The 25,461-nt window shown below is 42.3% G+C and overlaps 4 protein-coding genes and 1 non-coding gene across 8 annotated transcripts in view; 3 read left to right on the plus strand and 2 right to left on the minus strand.

The window, feature by feature from the left end:
- The first annotated feature begins 95 nt into the window (after nucleotides 1-95).
- On the plus strand, nucleotides 96-8,191 carry adprs (ADP-ribosylserine hydrolase). The gene is made up of 6 exons (XM_023986888.2): nucleotides 96-491; nucleotides 765-861; nucleotides 962-1,169; nucleotides 1,446-1,639; nucleotides 7,355-7,458; nucleotides 7,645-8,191. Exons 1-6 carry the CDS (start codon nucleotides 305-307, stop codon nucleotides 7,998-8,000), a joined length of 1,146 nt encoding a protein of 381 aa, XP_023842656.1. The 5' UTR covers nucleotides 96-304; the 3' UTR covers nucleotides 8,001-8,191.
- A 112-nt stretch (nucleotides 8,192-8,303) lies between these two features.
- cinp (cyclin dependent kinase 2 interacting protein) lies at nucleotides 8,304-16,133 on the plus strand. Of its 3 annotated transcripts, none has more exons than XM_023986891.2 (5): nucleotides 8,304-8,440; nucleotides 14,459-14,642; nucleotides 14,825-14,957; nucleotides 15,206-15,335; nucleotides 15,551-16,133. In XM_023986891.2, exons 1-5 carry the CDS (start codon nucleotides 8,434-8,436, stop codon nucleotides 15,751-15,753), a joined length of 657 nt encoding a protein of 218 aa, XP_023842659.1. In that variant the 5' UTR covers nucleotides 8,304-8,433; the 3' UTR covers nucleotides 15,754-16,133. The 3 variants fall into 3 exon arrangements, with proteins under 3 accessions (XP_023842659.1, XP_023842661.1, XP_023842662.1); XM_023986893.2 differs by having other exon boundaries at nucleotides 8,329-8,440; nucleotides 15,554-16,133; XM_023986894.2 differs by having other exon boundaries at nucleotides 8,350-8,440; nucleotides 14,462-14,642.
- trnap-ugg (transfer RNA proline (anticodon UGG)) lies at nucleotides 13,804-13,880 on the minus strand. The gene has a single exon. It is a non-coding gene; the product is annotated as a tRNA-Pro (tRNA).
- znf839 (zinc finger protein 839) lies at nucleotides 15,906-21,090 on the minus strand. Of its 2 annotated transcripts, none has more exons than XM_023986890.2 (8): nucleotides 20,002-21,090; nucleotides 18,857-19,774; nucleotides 18,393-18,596; nucleotides 18,101-18,193; nucleotides 17,705-17,851; nucleotides 17,357-17,467; nucleotides 17,121-17,214; nucleotides 15,906-17,004 (listed from the first exon to the last, which is right to left on the minus strand). In XM_023986890.2, the coding sequence occupies exons 1-8, from the start codon at nucleotides 20,836-20,838 to the stop codon at nucleotides 16,316-16,318; spliced, it is 3,093 nt and encodes a 1,030-aa protein (XP_023842658.1). In that variant the 5' UTR covers nucleotides 20,839-21,090; the 3' UTR covers nucleotides 15,906-16,315. The 2 variants fall into 2 exon arrangements, with proteins under 2 accessions (XP_023842658.1, XP_023842657.1); XM_023986889.2 differs by having other exon boundaries at nucleotides 18,857-19,777.
- A 1,744-nt stretch (nucleotides 21,091-22,834) lies between these two features.
- LOC111963447 (tectonin beta-propeller repeat-containing protein 2) overlaps nucleotides 22,835-25,461 on the plus strand; it is a 44,325-nt gene continuing 41,698 nt past the window's right edge. Inside the window, exons 1-5 of the mRNA XM_023986895.2 lie at nucleotides 22,835-23,019; nucleotides 23,447-23,690; nucleotides 23,866-23,994; nucleotides 24,580-24,711; nucleotides 25,289-25,446. Of these exons, the coding sequence (XP_023842663.1) occupies nucleotides 23,469-23,690; nucleotides 23,866-23,994; nucleotides 24,580-24,711; nucleotides 25,289-25,446 (641 nt within the window). The 5' untranslated portion in view covers nucleotides 22,835-23,019; nucleotides 23,447-23,468. The remainder of the gene's footprint in view (nucleotides 23,020-23,446; nucleotides 23,691-23,865; nucleotides 23,995-24,579; nucleotides 24,712-25,288; nucleotides 25,447-25,461) is intronic.

A 25,461-nucleotide genomic window follows, 5' to 3' on the forward strand; every position in this document is an offset into this window, starting at 1 on the left:
GATAGTTCGTGCCCACCTCCTTGCTTGTTCTGCCCACTATGCTTCATTTTATACCATTGAAAACGACACAGATGAACTATCTTGGGTTAGTTATTGTTCTAGCGAAATCGTTTATTCCCAGCTGCAACGCTCAACGTTTCTCATAGGTCAAATAGTCAACTAAACGTCAACAGGAAGCAGGAAAGGAGACTCGACATTGTTGTTGATTTGTTCTAGCTATCGTCAGCGAACTGGAGATCAATCGCTTGTACAGAGAGGGGGGTACAGATAATTTAGCAAGCAAAAGTCATTCACAAGTTACAACATGGCCATGACTGCGGTGCGGTCAGGGGGAGCGGGAGGACCAGCCTCTTTGTCTCGGTTCCGCGGTGCACTGGTTGCTGCGGTGCTGGGAGACTGCGTTGGTGGAGAATTTGAAGGTGCAGAGGAGGTGCCCATGGACCGTGTATTGCAGCATTTGAACGGATTGGAGGATGAGAGTCGCGGCGATGGTGAGACAAGATTGATCACTACTAATATTGAAAAACAATAGATTTCAGTACAAATACTCACATTTATCACCATGCATCTACCTCAGCCCCCCTCCCCGCTTAATCCTAATCTCTATAAAATATGTGGATTGTTCAATGCAACAATAACCTATATTTAATGGGAAATGGCTACACATTTATAGCAGTCTTCTGTGAATGTGCCTCTAAGCCTAATATCAGACACCCACCACCACACTACCATATCGTCGTCATCGTGTGTGTGTGTGTGTCCAGGTATTCTGCAGTACAGTGATGACACTGCCATGACGCGCTGTGTTGTCCAGTCTCTGCTGACCAGGGCAGGGTTCGATGAGCAAGACATGGCACGCAGGTAAAGTAGACAGTTAGCGGTCTGTCTGTGTATTACAGTTTCAGTAGTATTGAGTATCTATAAAATGTAAATATTTTGTTTGGGTGCTTTTTCTCTGCAGGTTTGCAAAGGAATACAGCCATTCTCCAGGGCGGGGGTACGGGGCAGGTGTGATCCAGGTGTTGAGGAAGCTTGCATCTCCACACCTTAATGATGTCTTTCAGCCGGCTCGGGCTCAGTTCAGTGGCCACGGCTCCTTTGGGAATGGTGGTGCGATGAGGGCTGCACCTTTTGCGCTGGCTTTCAGTAACCCAGTTGACATTAGGAGGGTTAGTGATAGAATGTGTGGTGGGGGCGAGTGGCTACAATGGCTACCATTACTGGCCGTCCTTGCTGGTTGCATCCTCCTCAGATTGAAAACCAGCTAGAAACTCAACAGATTTTCTGTTTGAGGAGGATATAAGGCTACTGTCACCCTAACAACCATTCCAATTTGACTGTTTATCTTGTTGGGCACTGCCATACTTAAATCCTCTCTCTCTTTCTCTGCTCTCGCTTTCTCTGTTATCTCTGTATCTTCTATTTCTCTCCCTCTCTGCCCCCAGTACTCCAGGCTTGGTGCGATGCTGACCCACTCCTGTTCTCTGGGTTACAATGGAGCAGTGCTCCAGGCCCTCGCGGTCCACCTTTCTTTACAGGGGGGTTTGGAACTGCCACATAGGCCTACGTTTATCAACAAACTCATCTCAGAGATGGAGGAGGTGGAAGCAGAAGATGCTGCTCGCAGTGACTCAAGAGTGTAAGTACTTAAACAGATAGTAAAAAAGTGTCAACGTTTATTTACCAAGTGCAAAGGATACAACCAGTGAAAACAGTACAGTGAAATTCTTACCTTGAGAGCTCTTTCCCAACAATGCAGTGATCGTAGTAGTAGTAATAATAATATGCAGTGAGCTCCAAAAGTACTGGGACAGTGACACATTTTTTGTTGTTTTGGCTCTGTACTCCAGCACTTTGGATTTGAAATTATATGATGACTGAGGTTAAAGTGCAGACTGTCAGCTTCAGGGTATTTTCATCCATCCTTATCGGGTGTAACGTTTTAGAAATTACAGCTCTTTTTGTACAAAGTCCCCCCCATTTTAGGGGACCAACAGTATTGGGACAAATTCACTTACACTAACGTTCAAAAGTTTGAGGTCACTTAGAAATGTCCTTGTTTTTCAAAGAAAGCACATTTTTTTGTCCATTAAAATAACATCAAATTGATCAGAAATACAGTGTAGACATGGATAATGTTGTAAATGACTATTGTAGCTGGAAACGGCTGATTTTTTATGGAATATCTACATCGGCGTACAGAGGCCCATTATCAGCAACCATCATTCCTGTGTTCCAATGGCACGTTGTGTTAGCTAATCCAAGTTTATAATTTTAAAAGGCTACTTGATCATTAGAAAACCCTTTTGCAATTATGTTAGCACAGCTGAAAACTGTTGTTCTGATTAAAAAGCTTCATTAAATAGTATCCGCAAAACACCAGTCTCAACGTCAGCAGTGAAGAGGCGACTCCAGGATGCTGGCCTTCTAGTCAGAGTTCGTCTGTCCAGTGTCTGTGCTCTTTTGCTCATCTTAATCTTTTCTTTTTATTGGCCAGTCTGAGATATAGCTTTTTCTTTGCAACTCTGCTTAGAAGGCCAGCATCCCGGAGTCACCTCTTCACTGTTGACGTTGAGACTGGTGTTTTGCGGGTACTATTTAATGAAGCTGCCAGTTGAGGACTTGTGAGGTGTCTGTTTCTCAAACTAGACACACTAATGTACTTGTCCTCTTACTCAGTTGTGCACCGGGAACTCCCACTCCTCTTTCTATTCTGGTTAGAGCCAGTTTGCGCTGTTCTGTGAAGGGAGTAGTACACAGCYTTGTACGGGATCTTCAGTTTCTTGGCAATTTCTCGCCTTCATTTCTCAGAACAAGAATAGACCGACGAGTTTCAGAAGAAAGTTCTTTGTTTCCAGCCATTTGAAGCCTGTAATCGAACCCACAAATGCTGATGCTCCAGATACTCAATTTCTCTATAAAGAAGGCCAGTTTAAAATCAAATCAAATGTATTTATATAGCCCTTCTTACATCAGCTGATATCTCAAAGTGCTGTACAGAAACCCAGCCTAAAACCCCAAACAATGCAGGTGTAGAAGCACCTGCACTATTATTGCTTCTTTAATTAGCACAACAGTTTTCAGCTGTGCTAACATAATTGCAAAAGGATTTTCTAATGATCAATTGGCCTTTTAAAATGATACACTTGGATTAGCTAACACAACGTGCTATTGGAACACAGGAGTGATGGTCGCTGATAATGGGCCTATGTACAGTTGAAGTCGGAAGTTTACATACACCTTATCCAAATACATTTAAACTCAGTTTTTCACAGTTCCTGACAATTAATCCTAGTAAAAATTCAATTTATTTCAGCTTTTATTTCTTTCATCACATTCCCAGTGGGTCAGAAGTTCACATACACTCAATTAGTATTTAGTAGCATTGCCTTTAAATTGTCTAACTTTGGTCAAATATTTTGGGTAGCCTTCRACTGTCTTCCCACAATAAGTTGGGTGAATTTTGACCCATTCCTCCTGCCAGAGCTGGTGTAACTGAGTCAGGTTTGTAGGCCTCCTTGCTCGCACACGCTTCAGTTCTGCCCACACATTTTCTATAGGATTGAGGTCAGGGCTTTGTGATGGCCATTCCAATAACTCGACTTTGTTGTCCTTAAGRCATTTTGCCACAACTTTGGAAGTATGCTTGGGGTCATTGTCCATTTGGAAGACCCATTTGCGACCAAGCTTTAACTTCCTGACTGATGTCTTGAGATGTTGCTTCAATATATCCACATACTTTTCCTCCTCGTGATGCCATCTATTTTGTGAAGTGCAGCAGTCTCTCCTGCAGCAAAGCACTCACACAACATGATGCTGCCACCCCTGTGCTTCACAGTTGGGACCGTGTTCTTCGGCTTGCAAGACTCCCCCTTTTTCCTCCTAACATAACGATGGTCATTATGGCCAAACAGTTCTATTTTTGTTTAATCAGACCAGAGGACATTTCTCCAAAAAGTACAATCTTCGTCCCCATGTGCAGTTGCAAAGCGTAGTCTGGCTTTTTTATGACGGTTTTGGAGCAGTGGCTTCTTCCTTGCTGAGCGGCCTTTCAGGTTATGTCAATATAGGACTCGTTTTACTGTGGATATAGATACTTTTGTATCTGTTTTCTCCAGCATCTTCACAAGGTCCTTTTGCTGTTGTTCTGGGATTGATTTGCACTTTTCGCACCAAAGTACGTTCATCTCTAGGAGACAGAACGCGTCTCCTTCCTGAGCGGTATGACGGTTGCGTGGTTCCATGGTGTTTATACTTGTGTACTATTGTTTGTACAGATGAACGTGGTACCTTCAGGTGTTTGGAAATTGCTCCCAAGGATGAACCAGACTGAGGTCTTGGCTGATTTCTTTTGATTTTCCCATGATGTCAAGCAAAGAGGCACTGAGTTTGAAGGTAGGCCTTGAAATACATCCACAGGTACACCTCCAATTGACTCAAATGATGTCAATTAGCCTATCAGAAGCTTCTAAAGCCATGACATCATTTTCTGTAATTTTCCAAGCTGTTTAAAGGCACAGTCAACTTAGTGTATGTCAAATTCTGACCCACTGGAATTGTGATACAGTGAAATAATCTGTAGGTAAACCATTGTTGGAAAAATTACTTGTGTCATGCACAAAGTAGATGTCCTCACCGACTTGCCAAAACTATAGTTTGCTAACAACACATTTGTGGAGTGGTTGAAAAACGAGTTTTAATGACTCCAACCTAAGTGTATGTAAACTTCCAACTACAACTGTAGATATTCCATTAAAAATCAGCCATTTCCAGCTACAATAGTCATTTACAACATTAACAATGTCAATACTGTATTTCTTATCAATTTGATGTTATTTTACTGGACAAAAAATTTGCTTTTCTTTCAAAAACAAGGACATTTCTAAGTGGCCCGAAACTTTTGAACGGTGGTGTATATGTGTATTAAAGTAGTCAAAAGTTTAGTATTTGGTCCCATATTTATAGCACGAAATGACTACATTGAGCTTGTTATTCTACAAATTTGTTGCATGCATTTGCTGTTTGTTTTGGTTGTGTTTCAGATTATTTTGTGCCCAATAGAAATGGTAAATAAGGCGTGTCATTTTGGAGTCTCTTATTGTAAATAAGAATACAATATGTTTCAAAACACTTATACATTAATGAGAATGGTACCATGATTACGGATAGTCCTGAATTAATTGTGAATAATGATGAGTGATAAAGTTGTAGACGCACAAATATCATACCCCCAAGACGTGTTAACCTCTCACCATTACAATAACGGGAGGTTAGCATTTTTTMGGGGGTATGATATTTATGCATTATTCAATGTGCAGTAGACTGGTGTGGTTGAGGTAGGTTTATACATAAAACATGACTCGTAGTAGGATATAAATGTAAACAGGGCTGAAAAGTGACTGGTAGCAGGAATATACACTAGCGGTCAGAAGTTTTAGAACACCTACTCATTTTAAGGGTTATTCTTTATTTGTACTATTTTCTACATTGTAGAATAATAGTGAAGACATCAAAACTATTAAATAACACATGGAATCATGTAGTAACCAAAAATATATATTCAAATAGCCACCATTTGCCTTGATGACAGCTTTGCACACTTGGCATTCTCTCAACCAGCTTCTCCTGGAATGTTTTTCCAACAGTCTTGAAGGAGTTGCCACATATGCTGAGCACTTGTTGGCTGCTTTTCCTTCACTCTGTGTTCCAACTCATCACAAATCTTCTCAATGTGGTTGAGGTCAGGAGATTGTGGAGGCCAGGTCATCTGATGCGGCACTCCATCAGTCTCCTTTGTAAAATAGCCCTTACACAGCCTGGAGGTGTGTTTTGGGTCATTGTCATGTTGAAAAACAAATGATAGTCCCACTAAAGGCAAACCAGAAGGGATGGCGTATCAGTGCAGAATGCTGTGGTAGCCTTGCTGGTTAAGTGTGCCTTGAATTCTAAATAAATAAGATAGTGTCAACAGCAAAGCACCATTACACCTCCTCCATGCTTCATGGTGGGAAATACAAATGCGGAGATCGTCCTTTCACCCACACCTCGTCGCAAAAAAAATAAAATCTCCAATTTGGACTCCAGACTAAAGGACACATTTCCACCGGTCTAATGTCCATTGCTCGTGTTTCTTGGCCCAAGCAAGTCTCTTCTTATTGGTGCCCTTTAGTAGTTGTTTCTTTGCAGCAATTCGAACATGAAGACCTGATTCACACAGTCTCCTCTGAACAGTTGATGTGTCTGTTACTTGAATTCCGTGATGCATTTATTTGGGCTGCAATCTGAGGTGCAGTTAACTCTAATGAACTTATCCTCTGCAGCAGAGGTAACTCTGGGTCTTCCATTCCTGTGGCGGTCCTCATGAGAGCCAATTTCATCATAGCGCTTGATGTTTTTTGCGACTGCACTTGAAGAAACTTTCAAAGTTTTTGAAATGTTCCACATTGACTGACCTTCATGTCTAAAAGCAATGATGGACTGTCATTTTTCTTTGTTTATTTGAGCTGCTCTTGCTATAATATGGACTCGGTCTTTTACCAAATAGGGCCATCTTCTGTATACCAACCCTACCTTGTCACAGCACAACTGACTGGCTCAAACGCATTAAGAAGGAAAGAAATTCCACAAATTAACTTTTAACAAGGCACATGTGTTAATTGAAATGCATTCCAGGTGACTACCTCATGAAGCTGGTTGAGAGAATTCCAAGAGTGTGCAAAGCTGTCATCCTGGCAAACAGAGGCTACTTTGAAGAATCTGAAATATAAAATAAATTTAGGTTTGTTTAACACTTTTTTTGGTTACTATATGATTCTATATTTGTTATTTCATAGTTTTGATGTCTTCACTATTGTTCTACAATGTAGAAAATAGTAAAAATTAAGAAAATCTCACATTGAAACTTAATTGGGAGGAAAGATGTTTGATATGCTTTTCACATTTGTATCACTGACTATTTTTGAGAATGTGATGATGAAAGGTGCAATTTTAGGCACTTGGTAGACCTATACGTGCCTCCTGTAAGACCCTGTGATCTGTGAACTGTATATGCTAAAATATGGAGTGTCTAAATAATTTATATATATAAAAAAAAAAATACATTAATTTATTCAACAATTTAAAATATTATTAAGATCCCATTTTTTGATTTGGCTTATTTTTAGACATATTGTTTGAAACAATAAACAAACACGTCAAATTTCCAGAGTGGACTCTGGGCTATCCTGTCGTGGAAWTGCCCAATGACGAATTCTAACATAAGGGTACGCCTTTTCTAGGGTGCTTGAAGAAATAACTGTTGCATGGAGGAGAGTTTTTGGTTCTCAACTTTTCTTGTTCTGTTTTGTATCTCCAGCTTCAGCGAGTCAGAGTTCCCATTCTGTGATCGACTGCACAGAGTCAAGGATCTGATGGAAAGGAACAACAGTGTCAGCATTGAAGAGGTCATATCTGAGTTAGGTCAGTATTGACTTATGGGGTAAATACAATCAATATTCAATGGTGGCATTATCCCTCTAGAATTGTGTTATTCTCTACTGGTCTTGGAATATAATTTACTAGTTTATCACTTATCACTAGCTAGTATGATAGATTAGCAATTTTAGTTCACTCTAAATATGTACTTCTTTCTGTGTTTGTACTCAGGCAATGGCATTGCAGCCCTGCATTCTGTCCCTACTGCCATCTTCTGTGTGCTGCACTGCCTGGAACCCCGGGAGGGTCTGCCTGAGCGCTATGGTGGCCTGGAGAGGACAATGGCGTACAGTCTGGCCTTGGGGGGAGACACAGACACCATTGCCTGCATGGCAGGGGCCATTGCAGGGGCACACTATGGAATCGATGCTATCCCCCAAATCTGGCAGCGGTGTTGTGAAGGGGCAGAGGATGCTGATATAAATGCTGAGCGCCTACACACTCTGTACCACCAGGCACCGGCTGAGGGAGACTCTGGGACCGACAGTCAGCCACACACAGCAGCACATGACCCCCCCAACCAATAAATGACTTTGACAGAGATAAACATACATTGATAGCTATTTCATACATCATCTTATTCTGTGGTCCTCCTGTCATCTGTTGAACAAATTAGTCTGTCATGAAAACCCCCATTATGGATTTAACATGAGTTACTGTATGTCATCTTTTTGATGGAGAAAAGTATTTAATAAACAGTTTTTAATGTCAGAAGCTTTATGATGTATTTGTGTGTGTGTTACTGAGAATGTACTGGGAGGTGCAAGACACTGAAATCCCTTGTAATTCAGTACTCTGAGGTAGGTGGCAGTATTTTCACTGGTGCTGACAGTCTGTCAGACCCAGAAGAAGAAATATGCGGAAGTTGACTTTGGAAGAAATGTGTGTTTCAGAAAGTACAAGAGTATTTCAATAAACTAACTTCACTTGAATAGTATAAACCATGGATATACAATAACAATGGAAGGTAAGGCAACAACTCCAGTCTTGTGTTAGCGAATAAGGTGGATGGTGTTAACAAATTCAATGTTGATTGATTGGACCACCGCTGAGCGAGCTAGCTAGCTTCGAACGATGCCCTGGACCAGAGGTAGCAAGCTACTAGGTCTGGGCGATATGGAGAAAATATATCACGGTATAAAAAAAAAAAATGACGGTATGACGTTATTTTATGTTTTTGAATAATAAAAGTTAAATCAAATTGTTTTTTTCATATACAGATGGTTAGCAGATTTTAATGCGAGTATAGCGAAATGCTTGTGCTTCTGGTTCCCGACTGCAGTAAAACCTAACAAGTAATCTAACAGTTCCCCAACAACTACATAATACACACATCTAAAGTGTGAATGAGAATATGTACATATAAATATATGGATGAGCGATGGCCGAGCGGCATAGGGAAGGTGCAATATATGGTATAAAATACAGTATATACGTAGCGGTGTGAACAGGCAGCGGCTCAGGTGGTTGTTGTCCTTGATGAGCTTTTTGGCCTTCCTGTGACATCGGGTGCTGTAGGTGTCTTGGAGGGAAGGTAGTTTGCCCCCGGTGATGCATTGTGCATCTTAACATAAATACAATTTAAATATGGCCGATAGTTATATCACATCAAACCATGTCAAAATGCCTTCAATATATTTCTCCACCCTCTGGAGAGCCTTGCGGTTGAGGGCAGAGCAGTTGCCGTACCAGGCTGTGACAGGATGCTTTCGATTGTGAATCTATAAAAGTTTGTCAGGATTTTGGGTGACAAGCCAAATTTCATCAGCCTCCTGAGGTTGAAGAGCCGCTCTTGCACCTTCTTTACCACACTGTCTGTGTTGGTGGACCATTTCAGTTTGTCGTTGATGTGTATGCCGAAGGAACTTAAAACTTTCCACTTTCTCCACTGCTGTCACTTCGATGTGGATAGGGGGGTGCTCCCTCTGCTGTTTCCTGAAGTTCACAGTCATCTCCTTTGTTTTGTTTACGTTGAGTGAGAGGTTGTTTTCCTGACACCACAAACCCTCACCTCCTCCCTGTAGGCTGTCTCGTCGTTGTTGGTAATCAAGCCCACTACTGTTGTATCGTCTGCAAACTTTATGATTGAGTTGGAGGCGTGCGTGGCCACACAGTCGTGAGCGAACAGGGAGTACAGGAGGGGGCTGAGCACACACCCTTGTGGGGCTCCAGTGTTGAGGGTCTGCGGGGTGGAGATGTTGTTTCCTACTTTCACCACCTGGGGGCGGCCCATCAAAGTTCAGGACCCAATTGCACAGGGCGGGGTTGAGGCCCAGGGTCTCCAGCTTGATGATGAGCTTGGAGGGTACTATGGTGTTGAATGTGGGGCTGTAATCAATGAACAGCATTCTTACATAGGTTTTCCTCATGTCCAGATGGGATATGGCAGTGTGCAGTGTGATGGCGATTGCATCGTCTGTGGACCTGGTAGGGCGGTATTCAAACTGAAGTGGGTTTAGGGTGGCCAGTAAGGTGGAGGTGATATGATCCTTGACTAGTCTCTCAATGCACTTCATGATGACAGAAGTGAGTGCTACGGGGCAGTAGTCATTTAGTTCAGTTATCTTTGCCTTCTTTGGTTTTGTAACAATGGTGGCCACCTTGAAGCATGTGGGGACAGCAGACTGGGATAGGGAGCGATTGAATATGTCCGTAAACACACCAGCCAGCTGGTCTGCGCATGCTCTGAGGACGCAGCTAGGGATGCCGTCTGGGCCAGCAGCCTAGCGAGGGTTAACACTTTTAAATGTTTTACTCATGTCGGCCATAGAGAAGTTCTTGTTTGCGGGCCGCGACGGTGGCGCTGTATTATCCTCAAAGCGGGCAAAGAAGGTGTTTAGTTTGTCTGGAAGCGTGACGTCGGTGTCTGTGACATGGCTGGTTTTCTTTTTGTAGTCTGTGATTTCCTGTTGACCCTGCCACATACGTGTCGTGTCCGAGCCGCTGAATTGCGACTCCACTTTGTCCCTGTACCGGCATTTCACTTGATTGATTGTCTTGCGGAGGGAATAACTACAACACTGTTTAAATTCAGCCATATTCCCAGACCTCTTTCCATGGTTAAATGCGGTGGTTCGCGCTTTCAGTTTTACGCGAATGCCGCCATCCATCCACAGTTTCTGGTTAGGGTAGGTTTTAATAGTCACAGTGGGTACAACATCTCCAATGCACTTCCTTATAAATTCACTCACCGTGTCAGTGTATAGGTTGATGTTATTCTCTGAGGCTGGTCTGGAACATATCCCAGTRSGCGTGATCAAAACAATCTTAAAGCATGGATTCTGATTGGTCAGACCAGAATTGAATGGTTCAAGTCAAGGGTACATCCTGTTTGAGTTTCTGCCTATAAGACGGTAGGAGCAAGATGGCATCATGGTCGGATTTGCCGAAGGGAGTGCGGGGGAGGGCTTTGTATGCATCGCGGAAGTTGGAGTAGCAGTGGTCAAGAACCCCACCCGTAGTGCAATCAATATGCTGATAGAATTTAGGTAGCCTTGTTCTCAAATTTGCTTTGTTAAAATGCCCAGCTACAATAAATGCAGCCTCAGGATATATGGTTTCCACTTTATATAGAGTCCAGTGTAGTTTCTTTAGGGCTGTCTTGGTGACTGCTTGAGGTGGTATGTACCCAGCTGTGACAATAACTGACGAGAATTCTCTTGGAAGGTAATATGGCCGGCATTTGATTGTGAGGAATTCTAGGTCGGGTGAGCAAAAGGACTTGAGTTCCTGTATGTTGTTATGATTACACCGTGAGTCGTTAATCATGAAGCATACACCCCCTCTTCCCAGAGAGGTGTTTATCTCTGTCGGCGCGATGCATGGGGAAGCCCGGTGGCTGAACCGATTCCGACAACGTATCCCAAGAGAGCCATGTTTCTGTGAAACAGAGAATGTTGCAATCTCTGATGTCTCTTTGGAAGGCAACCCTTGCTCTAATTTCYTCTACCTTGTTGTCAAGAGACTGGACATTGGCGAGTAGTATACTCGGAAGCGGTGGGCGATGTGCATGTCTATGGAGCCTGACCAGGTCGCTCCGTCTGCCCCTTCTGCGGCGCCGTTGTCTTGGGTCGGCTTCTGGGATTAGATTCATTGTCCTGGGTGTTGGTCCAAACAGAGGATCCGATTCGGGAAAGTCGTATTCCTGGTCGTAATGTTGGTAAGTTGACATCCGTCTTATATCCAATAGTTCTTCCTGGCTGTATGTAATAAGACTTTTAAGATTTGCTGGGCTAACAATGTAAGAAATAATACATTAAAAAAATGAAATACTGCATAGGACTGCAATGAATGAAATACTGCAATGAAATACTTCAAGTCTCGCTTCAAGTCCATCTTCAAATAATATTTTTGCAGGAATCTCCTTGCGAATGATTTTGCAGAAGATTGTATCTCCGCCGGGCTGGCAATCCTGAGCTTTTGCTATCTCATCCTGAGCTGAAGAAAGAGGCCCTGCGGCGTCTCCCAGAGAAAGTGTACAACGACAGGATGTTCAGGCTCAAGAGAGCCCTGGACCTCTCCATGATCTAAGGGCTTGAAGCGAGATGACCATCTTTGTCGGCGCCATCTGGTTAAATTAGCTTAGTACTACGTAACCCTAGGGTGGCAACACCTATATTCTAAGGGATTTCAATGGGTCGTTCTCCATTCTGATTCTTTTATACTGTTCAATTTAACTTAAAATAAAAATACTTTTCAGCATTTATAAATTTTTGCATTTCCTGCACTCATTTGAGATKATTTCCATACTGCCCCATAGGGCTGCACGATATGGGCAAATCATCTCGGCCTTATTTTTCACCAAATGTTACAATTGCGATTTGGCTAGTGATTGAGATTAAAACACTTGTGTGAACTGTTGGAATCATGGAAATATGATTATTCTAATTCTATAGTTAGAATATAATAGTTGACAATTTGAATACAGTGTTGTTTGACATGACAAGGAATTAAAATGCCAGGGAGGAGTTATTGTGACAAGGTAGGAACAAAAGTGTTGTGTTTCCTTGGGGACCCTATAATCGTTGGCTACTTCATGCTTTGTGTTCCTCGTTGATTTAGAAGATGCTGTTATACAAACATCATGCTGATTTAGGTCTACACCATCACTGGTATTATTAGGCTGTATAGCTAATTATGTGTCCTCTGATTCAGTACATTTATTAGCTAGTTAGCCAGCTAACTAGTGATTAGCATTAGCGGCTAACAAAATTTAGACCCAACTTGCGAATAAAAGACAAACAAGCTGTTTGCAGATGTAAGAAACACAAACTAATATTAATTATATAACGCTAGTGGATTTATATTAAGAAGCAAAGTGCAAACATCATCGTTGTCATCAACATTGTTGCATATGCTGCATTGACCATGCAGACCGAATGCAAGTGTCTCGTGGTCGAGGAACAACAAATGCTCTCATTGGATGGCGGGGAGAGAGCGAGTGAGAGAGATGACTCAAGTAGCGAAGTAAACTATTCAAATTGACGTTACACCCGACAGGTGTGGCATATCAAGAAGCTGATTAAACAGCATGATCATTACACAGGTGCACCTGCTGGGGACAATGAAAGGCCACTCTAAAATCAAATCAAACATTATTTGTTTTATGCGCCGAATACAACAAGTTAATACCTTACCGTGAAATGCTTACTTACAAGACCTTAACCAACAGTGCAGTTCAAGAACAACGAAATAAACTAAAGTAAAAAAGAAAACAAAGTAACACAATAAAATAACAACAATGAGGCTATATACAGGGGTACCGGTACCGAGTCAATGTACATGTAGGTAGGMGTAAAGTGAATATGCATAGATAATAAACAGCGAGTAGCAGCAGTGTACAAAACAAATGGAGGGGGGGTCAATGTAAATAGTCTGGTGGCCATTTGATTAATTGTTCAGCAGTCTTATGGCTTGGGGGTAGAAGCTGTTAAGGAGCCTTTTGGTCCTGGACTTGGCGCTCCAGTACCGCTTGCCGTGCGGTAGCAGAGAAAACAGTCTATGACTTGGGTGACTGGAATCTCTGACAATTTTTTTGTGTGCAGTTTTGTCACACAACACCACAGATGTCTCAAGTTTTGAGGGATCGTGCAATTGGCATGCAGACTGCAGGAATGTCCACCAGAGCTGTTGCCAGAGAATTGAATATGAATTTCTCTACTCTAAGCTGCCTCCAATGTCGTTTTGGAGTATTTGGCAGTATATCCAACCGGCCTCACAACCGCAGACATTTACATTTACATTTAAGTCATTTAGCAGACGCTCTTATCCAGAGCGACTTACAAATTGGAAAGTTCATACATATTCATCCTTATTCATCCTTATTCATCCTGGTCCCCCCGTGGGGAATGAACCCACAACCCTGGCGTTCCAAGCGCCATGCTCTACCAACTGAGCCACACGGGACCACTTGTAACCACGCCAGCCCAGGACCTTCACATCCGCCTTCTTTACCTGCGGGATCTTCTGAGACCAGCCACTCGGACAGCTGATGAAACTGGGGATTATTTCTGTCTGTAATAAAGCCCTTTTGTGGGGAAAAACTCATTCTGATTGGCTGGGCCTGGGCCCTCTAAGGCCCACCCATGGTTGTGCTCCTGCCCAGTCATGTGAAATCTATAGATTAGGGCCTTAATACATTTATATAAATTGACCGATTTCCTTATATGAACTGTAACTCTGTAAATCATTGAAATTGTTGCATGTTGCGTTTATATTTTTGTTAAATATGAAATATATGGCTCTGGCTACATCCTTAGAATCATAATGGTAGTTAGTAAGACGCCCTGTGTCAGCTGGTGAATCACTTGCTATGTTTTATTTCATCTTCTATCTATGCAATACAAATTAATTTAATATACTCATCTACCCATTACCTGGTTGTCAGTAAATTACCTCTTCCCATATCTTTGGCCACACCAAAGACACTAGCAGGCAGGCACACTCTCTTAGGCCACACATAGAAGTGTTTCTGTCTTTTCCCCAGTAGGCCTACAAGGATCAGAGACGACCACTCCTGGCAGAAAGTTCCAGTCTGCAGTGACTGGCAGTGCAAGGAAAGTGAAGGACAACGCAGCAGACTGGCACAATCTGATTCTGAAATGGGACCGAATGAATGATGAAGGATCCACCATGGCAAATAAGATAGTCAATTTAGGATTCAATAAAAGGTAAGTCAATCCATGTTCTGCAATGTGTGGTTTCTACCAATGAAGCTGTTGTTGTAAGATTTGTAGTAGGATAATAATACATGTATAAATCCATGGATTATTAGACAGAATTGGGAGGAAAGTCATGCCAATGTGAGAGACCTCTTAAAGTGCACCCCTCCTTATCCCTTTATTAAAATCAGTTCACAGAAAGAGATGCAAGTCATGATGGCGGATCAGGACACCTCTGCCAGCTCCAATTCAGAGAATGCATTTGAAAACAGTAGAGAACTAGAAGAGGAGTGTGACAAGTTGCTAAGTGTCGTGGACAAAATGGTGAGTCGATCATTTGTGCCATTATTGAACAGAACCAAAGATTGTGGAAGAATCTGCCAAATCTTGATTGAGGATGGTTCCACCTTCTCTTTTTCTCTCTGGAAACACCAACAATTGTAGCCTGGTTCCAGATCTGTTTGTACTGTCTTGCAAACTCAATGGTCATTGTCACAACACAAACATATCTGGGACCAGGCTACAATTGTGCTGTCGGTGTCATTACTGACAATTGTTTTTATTTCCATCAGACTCGTATTGTATCAAAAATGGAGAAGTTAGTTTCCTCTGAGAAGGGGATCATCGATCTGGAGACATTCCAGTATGGAACAGGAGGAAGACAAACTCCTTTGTTTCAGACCTGGCCTACGTCACAGTTCGGTGAGACTATTAATCCGTTTTAGATGCCCTGTGCTTTGAAAATACACATTGAACCGGTTTCCCAGACTACACCAAGTTCTAGACTAAAAAACACTTTCAATGGAGATTCTCAATTGCGTTTTAGTTCTATGGTAGGCTTAATTTGTATCTGGCCCTTGAGGTGTTTTTAGTATGGATCATTTATGTTTTATGAAATATGTCTCTTTTCATTGCAGCAGACGTCTCCTCCAAGCTCTATGAAGCCTACAAGCAAGAACTGACTCTGAAACAGGCTATTCTTCAGGAACTAGCTCACACAACTAACCCAGACCTTTCAATGGTGTACCTCTCCTGCTGGCTGTATCAGCCGTACACAGATGACAGGGCAAAGTTACTGTTAGAGGGTCTTCTTTTAGAGACAGGGCATAGGCCAATTTAACGAACTTCAGTTGGAACATTCTATTCTGTTTATGGACGTATGGCTGCTGTACTAACAAGTCCATAAATAGATGACAACTACTGTATGGCCATTACAAAGGAATTCATGCACAGCAATGCTGCTGGTTTCAACTCCATGAAATAATAGAATGATTTGGTTCTCGCATCCTTTATTAGGAAAATTAGTTCAACTGTACAGCATATGAAATGGTTGTACTGCAACAATGAGTCACAAATGAAACATGGAAATTAATAACCACAATTTCTTAACTTTTGATTTTATTTCCCCTCATTTGCATTCATTTCCAATGGTATTAGAAACCTATTTTTGGAAAATGTTACACCCAAATATATAAAAAGTAATAAAATAGTGCAACTTTTTTTTGTACTGCTTTGATATTTATCTACATATAAACATATCACAAACTAAGCACTTGTTAAAGGATGAAAACACCACAACGAAAAGAACGTTTACAAATTTACAAAGAATACCAGGAATACACTTAAAATCCACCAGATGGAAAAGAGAGATGTGGCCGGGTGTGGAGGAACAAAACAAATCATCACTGCTGTGTTTTCCCCTCAGCCTCAATACCAAGCAGAGCGTGGACTGCTTCCAGAGGGACTCCTTCAGGYGCGCGGATGTGCATAGTGGTGCCGTCAGGCCCGTTGACGATGACGATGCGCTCCGAGGCCAATTCGCCCTCCTGGCCCTCTGCTAGGTGCATGGTCAGCCCCTCCGTCTGGATGTAGATCTCCTGGACCTCCTGGCAGCCCTGGGCCTCCTGAACCACCACCTGGCCTAGTCCGCTGGAGGTGGAGGCAGCCTGGGTCAGGCCACTCTGCTGGACTGGGGTAGGGTTGGACTGCTGCGGCTGAATACTCCTGGGCTGCTGATCAACTGCGACTGGGTCTGTGGCCAAGGCCTTCTCTAGCTCCTTCATTTGATCCGCTATGTCACTGGTGCTCAGGACCTCGGTAGGTTCTGTACCAGACACACCCTGATCTGTCTCCATGGCCTCCTCTCCTCCTACTGAGTCAACGGTCTCTGTCATGCTGTTGGATAAGTGATCCTGGATCAGTTCCATGGGTGTTATGTTCGTCTCAGGGTTAGATGAGATGACCTGTGGTGTGATGGTAGCAGTCTGAGTGACTTGAGGGCCCACGGAGCTCTTGGTGGCCACCTCAGTATGTGGTGAAATGTACTTCATGCTTGTTGTTGCGGTGTTCTCTACTTTGGCCTCACTTGATTCTGAGAGGATACAGGGAAAATAAAGCAGAAGATAGTGAAAAGTGATCTGCTTTGGACATATAGCAAATATCTATCCAGAAATTGTTAGTAGCATCAGGTATAAAAATACAACATACCTTTTGTGAAAGTCTTAATGCCGTTCTGATGGATCTGAACACCAGCCTGGTTTTCCATTTTAAACCTCTTTGTTGGAGGTAACATTTTAGAATTCTAGGTAGAGAAAGACTTACATCAATCTAACAATTACTAAAGTCTGAGCATCTCATAACAATTCATTATTATGAAAAGAATCCATAATAATTCCATAAGTGTAGAGAAGTGTGTGGTCTAAATTAAATAGTGCTCTCCTTACCTCCATGTAGTGGACATTCTTGGTTGCCATGTCGGTGACATTCTGCTGAGTTGGAGGGTTCAGAACTTTGAACTTGTTCACCTCATCGAAGATGCCAAGAGATTTGGCAACCTAAGTGACAGGATGTACAGTATGAACATTTTACTCTACATTTTGATTCCAAGATGGAATAACAATTTAGTAATTTAGCAGATGCTCATATCCAGAGTGACTTACAATTAGTSCATTCATCTTAAYATAGCTGGGTGAGACAACCACATATCACAGTCGTAGGCAAGTACATTTTCCCTCAAAGTAGTTATCAGCAAAGTCAGTGCTAGTAGGAAAATATTATGTATTAATTTTTACCTCTACATTGTGGACCTCCAAGGCCATGTGGACACCCTGAGGGTTACTGATGTAGTCTTGGGCCATCTTCTTCACCTGACTGTGGAGCTTCTCAAACTCCCGGTACACATCCGAAAACTGGGTTTTGGGTTGCCGCCCCTTCTCCACCTTAGGTTAAATGGGATACACTTATTCAGTAAACTAAAAACAGAACATCTTATTCTTTATTTGACTGTTGCTAAAAATATGATAAAAAAATCCACCATTTGTCCAGAGGTAATTAGCTTCCATATCAAGCCTAAAATGTGATCATCCAATTTTCCCACTATATCACAATGCATTCAAACATTGTGTAGCAAAAACCATGTATTGCGTAACTTCTTTTTTATTGCATTGTTTTTCAGGTGGTGACCGTACCTTCATCAGGAGGAACTCCCAGACAGTCATGACCTTAGCCAGACGAGGGAGCACAGTCTCCATTAGTTCTTCATTGTCACATTCGTGTGTCACCTAAACAGGGGACAAGTGACGTATTAAAGTACTAGTATATACACATTCCTATCCTTTGTCATTAGCACCATTGGTAGGTATGATTTTCAGATGTGATACTCACAGCATCGCTATGTGTTGCATTCTTAGAACAAAATGCTTTTGAGCACATTTTTTATGGTAGTAACGTTTTCTAATCCTGACGCTTAATTTGATGTACCTCTTTGAGCCATGCTTTCCTACTCTGGGTCTGCTGCTCCACGCTGGCAGCTCCCCCTCCTAGCTTTGGAGGTCGCCCCAGTCTCACCGCTGGGTGTGCTTTGGTAGGTGGTCTGCCTCGTCCTCTGGGCCTCCCTGGTCCCCGAGTCTGGACCACAGCCTGCCTGGTAGAAGCTGCTACTCCTTGGGTTGCTGTGGTATCCGCCTGTGGATGTACAACAGAATCAGTAAAACACTATGGATCGGTTTCCCAGACACAGATTAAGCCTAGTCCTGAACTAAAGCTATTTCAAGAGATTTGTATTTTTAGAACAGGACTAGGCTTAGTCTGTGTCCAAGAAACTGGCACTATAACAGACAAACATAACCATATTAGCTTTAGGCTAAATTAGCTATGGGTTGTAAACATACCAATGGTCATTTTTTGTCAACATTGGTTGAGACGGTAACTTTCTAGGGTCTTACTTTTTGTTGAGTGGTTGACATTGCAGCAGCTGTTTTCTCTGTGGCCTCACTTTTCTCAGGACCTGATGTCATTTTAACACTGCTTGCATTACTTTCTTCAGTCGGCTTCTTATGTTCGGGCCCAGCGTCTGCGCTTTTACCAGGGCTGTCTGTTTTAGAGGTCCCTTCAGGAAGTGACTTCAGTTCACCGTGGGAGGGGTTCAGCCTGTAGTGTCTGGACAGACCTCCATGGCCTATGTAAGCTTTATCGCACGTATCACATTGAAAGGCCTTCCGCTTGTGACTGTAAATCATAGATGCTGCTCCCTTTTTACCATCCTCACCATCTTCATCTTCCTCCACACTGATTTCAGAGTAGTCGTCAGAATCTGACTGATGGCTCTCGGCCAAATCCTCTGTCTTGATGAACTTATAGTCCTTCACCTTGTACTTGGGCGGTCTGGACACCCTCCCGGAACGCGTTTTGATTTTCGGTGCCTTTTTCATTCTGGTTTTGACCCTTTTGACTTTTTCCACTGTGGGGACAGAGACAGACGTGGCAGGTTTAATTGCTGTGACTGTTGTGCCATTGACCGGGGCCTTACCTGAAGGCTGCTGGACAGGGGTCTGAACAGGTATGGGCAGTTTGTGCACAACGGGAACCAGGCTCCCAACCACAGGTGTTGAGCTCTGCAGTAGCAGCTGAATAGGAGGGTCTCCAGGGTTCTGCTGTAGGAAGTACTGTTGCTGTCCAACTATGGGTGTGATGTGGATGATCTGGGGGCTGTTGCTCACACTGCCATTCGTAGACACTTTGACTTGCTGGCCTTGACTGGCCACAGCCAAGTTCTTCTGTTGAGGGATTGAAATGGTAGTCTGTGTAGGTCCTTTCCCCTCCTGCTTTCCAGAGGGTATCTGGACTTGGATTCTGATGGTTTCCTGCTGGTAAAATATAAACAATATTAAATGTCAGTGGCGGTCATAATTGCCAGACAGATTTCATGCAGCTGATTAAAGTGCAATGATCGAATATTAGCTTTTTTCTCCTTAAAAAACAGAATTGGACAATTAAGCATACTACATATCAGTGAAAGTCACAATCAATAATTTGTATTACTAACTAAATTATAACATAGAATACATAAACAAATCCCAAAAGTTGTTACCTTTTTCTGAACCAGGCGTGTACCATTGTGGGACTGAAGTGCCACTTGTTTCGCAACATTCTTCAGCTTCTGTGATGCATTCTGCATAGTGACCAGTGGCTGTGGGCTTGCTACTGCAATCTCTGAAGATGCTACAGTCGTGAACAAGCCAGTTGTGGGATCCAATGTGGTCACAACCTGCTCCGATCCCTTGGGTGTCTGGGCCATGAATTGCTGAGATTTGGTAACTTGCTCTATCACTTGTTGCAGTTCGTTGGGAGCCAGTGCTGTACTGGGAATAGTATACTGTATCTGTGACGAAGTAGTAGGGACTGTTTTGATGCCTTGATTTTGTTCAAACAGACGAGCAGCCTCATTCTCAGTCACTGTGATAAGCTGTTGTTTGGACAACTGCTCCACTAGCTGTTGCTGCTCCTCTTCAGTCAGACCTGATCCCTCAACAAAACTACCATCTGGTTGCACATAAATTATGGTGGTCCCAGGTGCAAGAGCATTTACAAAGTCAGCACTGACTGTAGAATACTCTGCTCCCGTTGCAATACCTGAGGTCTCAACAATAGAAGTTATTATGTTCTGTTCAGGTTGTTGTTCATGGTCTTCAGTTTGGCTGACAACCTCCTGGGAGTCCTTTGCAACGAATGTCTCCTCTTTTGTGCAGCTTTGCAGGAAATCTGTCAAGCCCTGCGCTTCGGTGATCTCTGGTGCATTTGCTTCAATGCATTTCTCGCCGACATGCTTCTGGTTAACTTGCAATCCAGAAACACATGGAACTTGAGATACTGTAACATGATCTGCCCCTGTTGTTGTACTTGACATATTGCTCTCGTTGTCGGCCATTTTGATTGTTGTAGCTAGCTAGCTAGATATTCATGTGCAATCCTGAACCAATCGATAGGTTAGGTAACTTGAATTTCGATAAATTTTTACAGACCAATACGTTTCTAAAAATATATTTCTACAAAGGTTACTGCAATGGTCCCAATTTGTTGTTATTGCAATATTGTGAAACGGTGCAATCATTAAACGCTACAGAAGGAAACAGTTCACGTCGTGAGCTAAGAGACTGCTAGCTGTAGCTATCATATTTTTTCTCCAGCGTTGATATGCCGTTTCCGTATCCGTTCTTCGTATTCTATATTATTATAGCGGTCCGCAAACAAATGTTAGAGGTGCATGCCACCGCCTACTGTCCTGGAGTGTGTAGTCAATCACAGTTCACAGACTGAATAAAGAAACCAGTAATAAAGATAAATTAAACCCTCTTATATAATACGGTACTACTAAGAAAATAAAAACAGCCCTACTAACTTCTAACAACCTATCCCCAAAATCCCTTTCAACACCCTGATCCCCATTCAACCTCAATAACCCTACACGTCAATATTTCTCTCTTCCACATACCGGTACTTACAACAATACATCAACAAATGCTTCACTGTTTCATAAATTATACACTCTGTACACAAACCATTTGCATGCTTGCCAACCAGATATAATGCCGATTTCAATGTACAAAGTCCTAGACGCAACTGAGCAAACACCACTTCTTCCTTCTTAATCTGACCCTTGAATCTTGGTCCACCAACCGTTCTTTGGAGGGCATATAAATGCTGACCCTTGGGCTCTGAGTCCTACCTCTTCTACCACACATCTCTACCCAGTGGAGCACAAATATCAATTATCTAGTTTTAAAGCCATTTTGGCTACCTGGTCTACTATTTCACTCCCAGGTGGGCTGGGACCCAGCAGAATCGCACTACTACTCCCAGTCTCTTGATTCTCCATAATAACATTAATGCCTCCAATAGTAGGTCACTCCTATTAGATTTTCCAGATGATAAACTGTTCAATACAGACAGGGAATCTGACCATACTACATTTCTGACTGGTGGAGCATCCTCCACCCACTGGAGCATGTACTATTGCCAAAGGTTCAACTAAATATACTGACAGTTAATCTGTTAGTTTCGACATATCTCTACATCAAATTCAGGGATGTAACCGCCTGCTCCTGTACGACCCAATGATGTACAGTACCAGTCAAAAGTTTGGACACACCTACTCATCCCATGGTTTTTCTTTATTTGTACTATTTTCTACATTGTAGAATAATAGTGAAGACATCAAAACTATGACATAACACATATGGAATCATGTAGTAACCAAAAAAGTGTTAAACCGATCAAAATATAMTTTAATTTGAGATTCTTCAGTTGCCACCCTTTGTCTTGATGACAGCATTGCACACGCTTGGCATTCTCTCAACCAGCTTCATGAGGTAGTCACCTGGAATGCATTTCAGTTAGCAGGTGTGCCTTGTTAAAAGTTAATTTGTGGTAAAAGACCAAGTCCATATTATGGCACGAACAGCTCAAATAAGCAAAGAGAAATTACAGTCCATCATTACTTTAAGACATGAAGCTCAGTCAATCTGGAAAATGTCAAGAACTTTGAAAGTTTCTTCAAGTGTATTCGCAAAAACCATCAAGCGCAATGATGAAACTAGCTCTCATGAGGACCGCCACAGTAAAGGAAGACCCAGAGTTACCTCTGCTGCAGAGGATAAGTTKATTAGAGTTACCAGCCTCAAGCTCTGGATCCAACAAATATTTGCTTTGTCTATCATATTGAAATGCCAATACACATAGCTGGATGCTGCAGGTCACTCACTGGGATTACTGTATGTGTCCATGAATACACAAATGTTGGTCGTAATATCAAGGTGCCTATTTAGTTTGACACACAACAGAGAAAAATGAACAATATTGATAACCTGTAAAAAAAATGTTTTATGAGAATAAACTTCTCATATGGCACAGTAGGTGGCAGCCATGCATCATTGTATTCCCGCGAGACTAGGAAGTCGTAGGATTGTTGACAACCATAGCTCTTGACGTTCTCGAATAATAAATCATAGAAGGATGCGATAGAAATGTCGCCAGCGCTGTCTTTTATACATGAGTTTAGCGTACGTTTGTGTCATCTATATGATAACAGGATATAGGGACATAATATAATGTAAGTCTGTGTAAACACTTGTGTTTTGTATTTGTAGGTAACGATAGCTAGGCTAGTCAACATTATCTAGTTAGCTCATGTCTCAAAGTGAAATGTCAAAATTGCTGATAAAAAGCTCCTGGCCTGGCTGTGCTCATTCTAAGCTCGTTAGCTATCCAATATTTTCGGTTYCAGGCAAATTCAATTTTGACCTGCCCAAGTAATGTAACTAGCTGGTAGTTTCAGTTCATGTGGATTGTTGTTAGCTAGTAGAAGGTGTGAAAAACCTGAGGATAACCACTGCAGCAACTAGCAAGCTAAATACCAAGCCTGGTACCACACTATGTACTCTAGCCAAATATTATATTATTCTATGCCATACATGTCATGTCTATCACCATGCGTTCCACACATGTTTGATAGCCGTGCCTCATTTTCTTGTCAACAGAGCAGAGCATTGCCTGTGCACTATGGCAGCCCAAACTCCTCCACAGAGCACCCTGAGGGAGTTCTCTCCCCTATACTACTTGCTTAATGCAATACCTGCCAAGGTCCAGAAAGGCTTCCGCTCTGTAGTGGTCTACCTGACTGCTCTGGACACCAACAGCGATTACATTGCTGTGGGGAGCAGTATTGGGATGCTCTATCTGTACTGCAGGCGGGTCAGCCAGATTAATAAATACAGCATAGAGGTGAGTATGCCACTGTTTTAGGCATTGCTTAGTTGATTTAATTAGGTTGCACCTTCACCCCAAAGCAAATTTGGTAACAAACATCCAAATATTAGCGATTAAAAAATAAATAAAAATTTAAGTAAATGTTTTTGCCCCAAGTAAGTATGTCATTCTTAACATGTTACCTTTCCAGGGGAAATCCGAAGCTATCACAGCGGTGAAGCTGCTCAGTTGTTTTGATGACTTGGTGGCAGTGGGCACGGCGTTTGGTCGGGTTGCTGTCTTTCAACTGGTGTCTCAACTTCCAGGCAGGAACAAACAGGTATGCCAACAAACCAATCAATCAACTGAACTGTTGATATGACTAAAGATAGTGTTTTTGAGCAGTTTTTTGTTGTTGTATTTTATTCTAGGCTTGGGTAATATACTGTATACCGGGGTGTTTAGAAATACCTACAGTATGATTAAAAAAAAAACGTTGTGGTGGCAAGATCATGCTTATTGGTTAGAGCAAAGACAATCAATCCTCTTCTGGATCAAGATCCCTGCTGTTAAATATTTGTTTTTTGCGTGCAGCAAACTGTGAGTAGCCCTTTGTGATTGTTGTATAACTTTATGAGCTGGGTTGCAATTAGTTTATGTTCGCTTGCCTATTGTTAGCATTAAGCAAGCGTCTGCTATGGGACTTCGCTCGTAATTTGCTAGCTGTATTTATTAATTTTTACGTTTAGAAAACTATAGTATGTTATGGTACAGGAACAGTATGACGGTATAAACATTCATATACCACCCAACCCTTTTTTATTCCCTTCTAAAATGAACAGGTGCAAACATAGCACAGATGTAAGTGCTTAGTAAATGTGTCCATTTCTGTAGCAAAACACTGAGGTCCCTCTATTTTCTGTAGCTAAGGCGATTTGATGTGGTTGGTTTGCACAAAAGCACAGTCACTGCCTTGGCCTGGAGTGCTAATGGAATGAAGCTCTTCTCTGGTGATGACAAAGGAAAGGTTGTGTACTCTACTGTGGACCTGGATCAGGTATAGCAGCTTTCATTCTTTCATTTTGGGTCAAGGTCTTTTTTGTGTGAATTTTCGGTAGCACTTTACTTAAAGCCTACAGGTATAATGTATTATGCAGTTATAATGAGACTTGCCATAAGCATTTATTACCCCTTTATACTCCCTTATATCCTCCAATAACAGTTATCTATAAATATATCAATCACACTGTGCTGTTTGTTTATTAACTCACTTCTCTCACATGTGTTGTATCCTCAGGATGTATGTAACCCAGTATCCTCAGGATGTATGTAACCCAGTGTCCTCAGGGTGTATGTAACCCAGTGTCCTCAGGGTGTATGTAACCCAGTGTCCTCAGGGTGTATGTAACCCAGTGTCCTCAGGGTGTATGTAACCCAGTGTCCTCAGGGTGTATGTAACCCAGTGTCCTCAGTTTGTATGTAACCCTGAATCATCAGTTTGTATGTAACCCTGAATCATCAGTTTGTATGTAACCCAGAATGCTCAGGGTGTATGTAACCCAAAATGCTCAGGGTGTATGTAACCCAGTATTGTGGTTGGAGCTTTGACCTGTGTTGTATGGTCATATCCTTAGGGTGTGTGTAACCCAGTGCTGCTGGTTGAGGAGCTCTCAGCCATAGTCCACCTGGAGTATAGTCAGAAGGTCCTGCTCATCTCCTCTTATCAGAGATCCCTGCTGTTCTACACCCAGGAACAGACCCTGCAGCAGCTGGGCACCAAGCCTAGGAAGAGGTAGCCACTTATTAA

This window comes from Salvelinus sp. IW2-2015, linkage group LG4q.2 (assembly GCF_002910315.2).
Source record: "Salvelinus sp. IW2-2015 linkage group LG4q.2, ASM291031v2, whole genome shotgun sequence".
Classification (NCBI taxonomy): domain Eukaryota; kingdom Metazoa; phylum Chordata; class Actinopteri; order Salmoniformes; family Salmonidae; genus Salvelinus; species Salvelinus sp. IW2-2015.